Here is an 8,302-nt window from a genome sequence, read left to right on the forward strand (position 1 = left end):
GTACGGAGCAAGGCGGACACAGCAGTGCCCAACTGGTCTTTACTGGGAGGGTGGGGGTCTCACAGGGGCGGGGGGCTCTGGTAGCGCAGCTGGGGCTGGGGCCACTGGCGGGGCAGGAGGTAGAGCAGGGCCAGCAGCACCAGCAGCGCCAGAGCCCACGGGGACAGCGGTGCCCACGGTGACAATGGCGCCTGGGGGGCCAGCGCCTCGGCCACCTCCTCACTGCCCCCTGCCAGCCCTCCTGCTCCGGACAGCGCCGTCCCCGTGTCCTCCTCCTCCTCCTCCTCCTCCTCCTCCTTGTCCCCCGTCCCCTGGGCAGAATCTGTGGGTCAGTAGCCGAGGGTGCCCTGCAGGGTGTCCCCCGACCCCACCCTTACCTGGCTCGCCGCTGCCGTGGCCTGGATGGCCAGCTGGCCACCACGCGGGCACCACGGGCGCCTGTGGGGAGGAGAGGAGGGTGAGGCGGCTGAGCTGAGCACTCTGCAGCATCCTGAGGATGTCCCCCGTGCACGGGTCCCCCCGTACATGGCCCAGGCGTCCCGCAGCTGGCCCAGCTGCTGCCGCAGCCGTGTTGTCTCCAGACGCGATTCCTGCAGGGAGAAAGGGGTCCTCACCCTCTGGCCTTGACCCCCACAGAGAGGGTGGCCACCGTGGCGCTTTGCTGTGGCCCAGGGGCTGCGTGGCCGCTGTCGGGGCTCACACCGAGGTCAGGTGTGCCGTACCTGCACCACCCGCTCGTACTCCTCCAGAGCTGCCGTTAGTTCCTGCGCCCTCTGCCCCGCCTGTGGGACAGGGCCCGGGCATGAGGGGCCGTGGGAGGCGGCTGGGGGTGGCTCTTGTGACAGCTGAGGTGGCGGCAGCGTCACTCACCTGGACAAGGGCTGCATCCCGGGCAGAGAGCAGGGCGGTGCCACGGCAGAGCTGGGCCTGGGAGGAGGGATGGGGACGGGGACTCGTTGTCACCGTGTGGCGCCAGCCCCCAGCACCGCCCACCGTGGCCACCGTGGCCACCGTGCTCACCTCCAGGCTGGCCATCCGGGCCGCCTGCACCTGGATCTGCTCCCGCAGTCCCTGGCCCTCAGCGAGGAGCCGCTGGTTCTGCCGGGGTGGAAACAGGGCCGGGGTTGGTTCTCCGTGGCGCTGCCCCCCTTGGGCAGCCCCCGGTGCCAGGCTCACCTCCTCCTGCAGACCCTCGGCCTGCGAGCACAGGCTGTGCTGCTCCTTCTCCTGGGGAGGGCACAGCCGTGAGGGGACACCGTGTGACACCAAATGTGACACCAAATGTGACACCCAAATGTGACACCCAAACGGGACACCACGTGGCGCCTCCGCTTAGCCTCTCACCGCGTGCCGTGCCAGCCGCCGGAGCTCGGTGTTCTCCTCCTCCAGCCCCTTCACCACGGCCTTCATGTCGTCCAGCTCCTCGATGGCCACCCTGGCCTGCTCCAGCGCCTGCCGGCTGCTGCAGGGGGCAAACAGCGTTTCAGCCTTGCCGGGATGCTGACGCAGAGCCCCTGCCCGGGAGCCCCTCGGCAGCACCTTCGCAGCTGTGCCTGGAGCTGTGAAACCTCCTCGGCCAGGCGGGCGTTGAGCTCCTCAGCCTGCTCAGCATCTCGCTGCAGTTTGGTGTTCTGGGCCGCCAGCTGCCGGGCACGGCTCCGCAGCCCCGCGGCCTCAGCGCTGCTGGGGAGTGCCACCGGTCCCAGGGAGCTCCTGGGAGCACGGCCAGGGATGGTGGGGTGTCCCCACCGTGGGCACTTACGGGCTGGCGACGTCCGTGTTGTCACCCTGGAGCTGGGCGGCCGCTGGGAATGCGAATCCGTCGTCCTCTGTGGGACGGGACACAAGGAGCTGTGCTCGTGTCCCCATTGGGGCCACCCCGACTCCCTTTCCCTGTGCCGACACCCACCCGCCAGCACTGGTCCAGTGTCACCAGTCGCCACGTCCTGCTTCTCTTCTCTGCGTGGACGGAGCCGCGGGTCAGCACCACTGACGGGTCCGGCCGGCCCCGAGCGCCGCCCCATCTCTGGGCACTGACCCGTCCTGCCGGCACGCCGCGATCCAGGCGCCCATGGCCGTGCGGAACCGGCTCCAGTCCAGCGCCGTCCCTGCGGCCTCGGGGTCCAGCGCCCGCCGCAGCGCCCGCAGCCGCCCATCGTGCCCGCTGTGCCCCGTCATCGCCGCCACGTACTCGACCACCCGCTGCGGCTGCACCATCCCTGCGGCGGAGCGAGGCCTCAGGGACCGTAGTCACCATCCCGGGGGGCTTTGGCCGTGGCCACCACGGCCCCCGGGGGTTTTGGCTACCTGTTCGCTCGGGGTCGCAGGCAGCGAAGGTGCAGTCCAGAGCAAACTCGTCCGAGCAGCCGCTCTCGTCAGGGGCTGAGGTGAGGGGGGACATGGGTTATGGAGGGGCCCAGCGCCTCATTCGCCCCCCGCCCCGCTCCCTCATGGTCCCCGCACCTGGCAGGGGGATGACAGCGCCCGGGGCGCAGACCCCCTCTGCAGCCATGGTGTCCGGGGGTGCTCCGGTGTCGCCGCTGCCCCGGGGCGCAGCCGGGGGTCGGGGCTTTTTGAAGGGTCCCGGGACCGTCGTGAGACTGAGGGGGAACCGGTGTGTGGGGGGGGCGGGAATCGCCTCACGGCGGAGGAAAAAGGGGCGGGGCCTGGCGCGAGCCGTTCCCGCCCAGCCGAGGGGGCGTGGCCACATTAAAAGGATCGGTGGAAAGGGGCGGGGCCTGGCGCGAGCCGTTCCCGCCCAGCCGAGAGGGGGCGTGGTCAAGTGAAAAGGGGCGTGGAAATGGGCGTGGCCCACGCTGCTCCACGCGGGCCGCGCGTTCCCGGTGCCGTCCCGGTGCCGTCTCGGTTTCGCTGCTTGCCAAAGGCTTTTTATTGAAGGACAAAGCCCTCCCCACTTCCCCCCACACCACCCTAGCCCCCTCAGAGCCCCCGCAGCAGCTTCTCGTAGTGGGAGTCCAGGTTCCGGACCAGAAACATCGACAGCATCAGCAGGGACAGCTGGGAGCAGAGAGCAGGATCAGCGTTCCCGGACCCCCTTTGGATTTCTGACCCCCCTCTCCACCACCCTAAATCCCCCCCACAGACCCTTCTGGCCACCCTGAATCACCACCAACCCCCTGGCTCCTCACAGACCATCCCCCGAACCCTCTCTGGTCCCCCCCGGCTGCTGCCCAGCCCACCCAACCCATGGTCCCACAGCCTTCCGACCACCCCCAGGACCCCCCAGCTCAGACCCCAGCCCCAGGGCATCCCCCTACCTCCCCCAGGCCGATGCCTACGCAAACCCCCACGACGGTGACCAGGTTTCCAGCCAGCCACGTTTGGACGCTCTCCTTGCAGCCCTGGGGTGACAACTGGGGGTGACTTTGGAGCCCCTCACAGAGCTCCAGGACCCCCCGATTCCCCCGCGCCTCACCCTGGGGAAGACGTCTTCGGGGTCAGCCGTGGGGCAGCGGCCGTGGGGAAGCATCCATGGGTTCTTGTGGGTGCCGTTGGGTGCCCTGAGGCAGGAGCAGGCGATGGCCCTGCCCCTGTCCCTGTCCGTGGTGGTGTCATCGTGGTGGTCCCAGTCCTGGGGTCTTTTCCAGCCACAGCAGCCGAACTGGGTGTGTGTGGGGGGGCAGGGGGTCAGTGTGGTGGCCGTGGGGTAGCTCTAGGGGTCTTTTTTGGGGGAGGGGGTCTCACCTGCTGCTGGACAGCATCCCAGCTCTCGTGGGGGTCCCCCGGTGGTCCCTGGGCTGGGTACCCACGGATCAGCTCCTCTGCGTAGGTGGCCACCTTTGTAGCCAGCTGGGGACGGGGGGGGGGGATCAGCACGGCATCGCCCCACGACCCCAGGGTCCCCCCCCGACCCCGGGGTCCCCCCCTCATCCTTGGGTTCACCCCTGCACTCACAGCAGCCCGCTGCGTGTAGACGATGATGGCCACCGTGATCTGGGCGGTGAAGAGCAGCAGAAGGAGCCCAAAATACTTTCGGGATAAACAGGGAGGGTGGGGGTCAGCCACACCTCGCCCCCCAGCCCCTCCCCGGCACCGGGGGCAGCTCAGAGGGGACCCCCACTCCCCGCCGCAGCTCCCCCGGGCACAGGATGTGGTGGCACCACGTGGCCCCGCGGTCGCCCCAGGAAGTTGCAGCACAGCTGCCCCAGCCCCCTCCCAGTTCCGTGACCCCTCCCGACCCCCCCCCACCCCCCCAATGGCTCCCCAACTCACCAGCCCCAGCATGACCTTGACCTCCTTGAGGGCCCCCAGGCAGCCCAGGAAGCCCAGGAGCATCGTGACGATGCCGACCCCAGAGAAGCCGTAAGACCAGACCCTCAGGCTGACCAGCGGTGACCCTGGGGGACACGGTGGAGGGGAGTGGGGGGGTCAGGGAGCCCCTCAGCTCGGGGTGCCACACGTCTCGGGGTGCCTCACGCTTTGGGGGTCCCTTACCCAGCACGGCGGCGAAGCTCTGCCGGTCGAAGAGGACCCAAAAGCTGAAGGCGAGGAGGAGGACGCCCAGGAACTGCGGGGGCCGGGGGGGACCCCAAGTCAGGAAACGGGGGTCCCCCAGTGCCCGTGAACACTGGGAGATTGTTGAACCCCTCCACGCCCCGCTGTGTCCACTCAGCCCCGCGTTCCCCATCTTCCCAACTCCCCCTAAGCCGTGTGATCTCCTCCCCGCCACCCCAAGTTTTACCTCCTCCCTGTGCCCCCTACCCCCCAAATCCTCCCCCCCAGCCCCACTCACGAAGAAGAAGAGGTTGAGGAGGAAGAGGAAGCACTTGGTGCAGCCGAGGCAGCTTTTGGGGCTCATGTCTGCACGGGGCTCACAGGCACACGGACTCAGAGCGCGCCCCAAGCCCGAACCGCCCCGCGGCTCCCGGGTTCCCTCCGCGCACCTGCGGCCGCTCCTCCCGCCCCGTCCGGCGCCGCCGCCTCGGGGCCCCGCGGGGGCAGCGGGGGCGTCGCCCCGGGACCCCCACGGACGATGGGGAGCGGTGGCGACCCCGGGGACCGCGGGGTGACCCCCGGGGGGCTGCGGGGACGTGACCAAATAAATGAGTGACAGAGGGGCGGGGCCGGATAAGGGGGCGTGACCAAATAAATGAGTGACGGGTCCAGGGGCGGGGCCAGCCGGGAGGGGGGGCGTGACCAAAGAAATGAGTGACGGACAGAGGGGGCGGGGCCAGATGTTGAGGGCGTGGCTCTGGGCGGCCCCGGCAGCGTCCCCTCGCTGTAGTCACGTGACGAGGGAACCGCGCCCCGCCCCGCCGCCGGTGTCACGTGACGCCGGAGGAGACCACGTGGTTCGGGCGCGATGGCGGCGGCGGCGGCTTCGGCCCAGCGGGGCGGGGGCGGCGGCGGCGGCGGCGGCGGCGATCCCGGGGCCGGGGCTGGGGGCGGCTCTGGCGAGTCCGCCCCGCCCCCGGGGGGCGGTGGTGAGTGGGGGGGGGGGGGGGGTTGGCGGGACTCGCGGAGGGGCGCGGCCTGTACGGACCGGGCAGGGCAGGGCAGGGCGGCGGCGGCCGCGGCCGCTCGGTCGCCGCTTCCCCCCGGTTAAGCGCCCCGCTCTCCGCAGGGGCCTCTTCGGATCAGATCATGCAGACAGGGGCGATCCTGCTGCGGGCGTGAGTAGGGGGGAGGGAGGCGGGGAGCGGCGGGAGAACGGGCGGGGCTGGGAAGGGACAAGGGGCGGCTTGAACGGCACCGGCTGCGGGGACAGCTCGGGACTGGGACGGGACCGGGGGGACGGGACAGGATGGCGGGGGAACACCGGGTGCGGGTCAGGGATTGAGGATTTGGGGGGGACCTGGCATTGTCCGGGGGGACACTGAGGGTGCGGGGGGACACGGGACTGAGGTGCTGAGGGGACATCGGGGGGACTCGAGAGGATCCTGGGGCTTGGGGGGGCAGGGGGACCTGTGCAGATTTTGGGGGCACACGGTGCGAGGGGAGGGGGACTCAAAGCTTGGGGAGGGTTTTAGGGGATGCAGAACTGGGGGGACTCGGGGTGCAAGGGGGAACTTGGGAGTGAAGGGGGCGATCAGGGGACGTGGGGGGGACCTGCAAGGATCCCGGGGGGACGCAGGGTGCGGGTGTGACCTCAGGGGGCGACTCGAGAGGGACTCGGGGTCCAGCCGGGACACGGCGAGGGGGTGACCCAGGGCCGGCCAGGACACAGCAGCTACCCAGAGTGCCGGGGGGGGGTCTGTCCCAGGTTCGTGCGGGACCGCGTGGAGCGCTGCGGGGACCCCCAGGCCGTGGCCCTGAGCGTGGCCGAGCTGGGCGAGCCCCAGCCCAGCAGCCCCGACACCAAACGCCTCAGCGAGTGCCTGCGGCGCATCGGCGACGAGCTCGACAGCAACATGGAGCTGCAGAGGTGGGCAGCTGCCGCTTCTTGGGGGGCGTCCGTGGTGTCCCCAAGCCTGCCCTGACCGTGCCCGGCGTCCCGTGTCGCAGGATGATCGAGCAGGTGGGCTGTGACGCCCCCAAAAGGCTGTTTTTCCGCGTGGCCAGGGAGATGTTCGCCGACGGCACCTTCAACTGGGGCCGCGTGGTTGCCCTGTTCTACTTTGCCTGCAAGCTGGTGCTGAAGGTGGGCCTGGGGGGGGGTCCCCGGAGGCTCTGCCGGGTCCCCCCGAGCCCCCTGTGAGCGCCCCCCGTGCCCCCCTGCAGGCTCTGTGCACCAAGGTCCCGGAGCTGGTGCAGACCATCCTGCGCTGGACCATGGAGTACGTCCAGGAGAACGTGCTGGCCTGGATCCAGGCCCAGGGCGGATGGGTGAGACCCCCAAACCCCCTCCCCAAATCCTCGGGGTGGGCAGCCAAGCCCCTGACACCCCCCTCGTACCCCAAACCCTGCCGTTCCTCGGGGGGTGGGGTGGGGGTGGGCTGAGCCCCTTTTTGGGAATTTCTCCTTCCCCAACCTCCCCTTTTTACCCCAAATCCTCCCTTCCCCTGTTTCCCAGCTCAGATTTTGAGTCTGGCCCTTCTGGGGGGGAGGTTTGGGAGCCCCCCACGATGCCGTGGTGACCTTGCTGCTCCTCCCGTGTCCCCCCCAGGAAGGGCTCCTGTCCCATTTCGGGACCCCCACCTGGCAGACCATCACCATCTTCGCCGCCGGCGTGCTCACGGCCTCGCTGACCATCTGGAAAATGTCGTAGACGCTCGGGGGAGGGGCCGCATTTTGTCCGCCCCCACCCCCGGGACCCCTCCCCGGACTGGCCCTGCCGGCAGGGATGGTGCTGACCCCCCCCCCCCCCAGTGCCTTCCGGGGCCGGGGGGCGAGGGGGGGTTTTTAACCAACGGGACTCGCTCACCTGGATTTTGGGGTGGTGGTCGAGCTCGGGGGGACCCTCCCCTCCATCCCCGAGGCCTCCTGCAGCTCTTGCCATAAATGCCCGGAGGCCACAGCTGGGATTGGGGGGCGGAATGGGGTGGGGACGCCCCACTTTGCCCTCCTGGGCCCCCCACTCCCGGTGCTGAGCCCTCCCCACCCCCCCCGGCCTCGGTTCGACCCCAGGACCTGCGGTGCTTTGAGTGGGGGGCGTGGGGGGGATGGGGGGGGGGATCCTGCGGTTCCAGCCCCCCCGATATGGGGGGTGGGAGGGATGTCTGTGTTGATCCCCCTCCCCCCCAAAATGAGGCGGGGGGCTGGGGGGGGGGTTGGGGTACAGCCGTGGCTGTAGGGTGAGTATTTATTGGGGGTTCCTGCCCCCCAAAAAAGGGCCCCCCCAGGTGCAATACCCCCCTGTCGGGGCCGAGGCTCTCAGGGTGGGGGGGGGGGGGCCGCACCCCCCGTTTACACCCCCCCAACCCCCCCCGGATTTGGAGGTCCCGAGGTGGGGGGGGGGGGGATGGGGGGGGTGGAAGTGACCCCTCCCCCCAACCTCCATGGTGCTCTCGGGGGTGACGTCACGGGGAGCCCGCCCTCCCCCCCCAAAAAAAAACCAGGGGTGGGCCCCGCCTTCCCCCTGTTGCTTTTTCTCCTTAGTGGTTTTTTTTTGGTTTTTTTTTTTCCTTCTCTTTTTTTGTACTTTGGTTTTTTTGTATCTCGGGAATTTCGACGGAAATAAAAAGACAAACTCGATGCTTCGAGGTCCTGGCCCCCCACTGCCCCCAGCCCCCGGTATCCTCATCCCACCCCCCAAAAAAAACCTCCGGGAATCCCGGGATGCGCAGGGGGAAAGGGGGAGACGGGAGTTGGGGGCTTTCAGTTTCGCTTTTGCCACGTGGCTGGAGGGTTTTGGTTTTTTTTTTTTTGGGGGGGATCAATGGCTCCTCCTCCTCTTTTGTTC

At 69.4% G+C, this 8,302-nt stretch overlaps 3 protein-coding genes across 3 annotated transcripts; 1 reads left to right on the top strand and 2 right to left on the bottom strand.

The window, feature by feature from the left end:
• Window positions 1-10: 10 nt before the first annotated feature.
• KASH5 (KASH domain containing 5) lies at window positions 11-2,891 on the bottom strand. Its single transcript, XM_088157982.1, has 14 exons — window positions 2,464-2,891; window positions 2,308-2,382; window positions 2,039-2,219; window positions 1,910-1,959; window positions 1,763-1,829; window positions 1,540-1,680; window positions 1,345-1,462; window positions 1,177-1,227; window positions 1,021-1,098; window positions 871-927; window positions 723-782; window positions 526-590; window positions 372-438; window positions 11-311 (listed from the first exon to the last, which is right to left on the bottom strand). Exons 1-14 carry the CDS (start codon window positions 2,708-2,710, stop codon window positions 60-62), a joined length of 1,509 nt encoding a protein of 502 aa, XP_088014108.1. The 5' UTR covers window positions 2,711-2,891; the 3' UTR covers window positions 11-59.
• CD37 (CD37 molecule) lies at window positions 2,876-5,010 on the bottom strand. The gene is made up of 8 exons (XM_014893872.2): window positions 4,754-5,010; window positions 4,456-4,528; window positions 4,234-4,358; window positions 3,916-3,990; window positions 3,706-3,810; window positions 3,437-3,622; window positions 3,279-3,362; window positions 2,876-3,018 (listed from the first exon to the last, which is right to left on the bottom strand). The coding sequence occupies exons 1-8, from the start codon at window positions 4,817-4,819 to the stop codon at window positions 2,941-2,943; spliced, it is 792 nt and encodes a 263-aa protein (XP_014749358.2). The 5' UTR covers window positions 4,820-5,010; the 3' UTR covers window positions 2,876-2,940.
• A 296-nt stretch (window positions 5,011-5,306) lies between these two features.
• On the top strand, window positions 5,307-7,840 carry BAX (BCL2 associated X, apoptosis regulator). The gene is made up of 6 exons (XM_088157985.1): window positions 5,307-5,444; window positions 5,585-5,633; window positions 6,224-6,385; window positions 6,466-6,601; window positions 6,682-6,786; window positions 7,067-7,840. The coding sequence occupies exons 1-6, from the start codon at window positions 5,324-5,326 to the stop codon at window positions 7,166-7,168; spliced, it is 675 nt and encodes a 224-aa protein (XP_088014111.1). The 5' UTR covers window positions 5,307-5,323; the 3' UTR covers window positions 7,169-7,840.
• The last annotated feature ends 462 nt before the right edge of the window (window positions 7,841-8,302 follow it).

Source organism: Sturnus vulgaris, unplaced genomic scaffold (assembly GCF_052056855.1).
Source record: "Sturnus vulgaris isolate bStuVul1 unplaced genomic scaffold, bStuVul1.hap1 Scaffold_1942, whole genome shotgun sequence".
Classification (NCBI taxonomy): Eukaryota; Metazoa; Chordata; class Aves; order Passeriformes; family Sturnidae; genus Sturnus; species Sturnus vulgaris.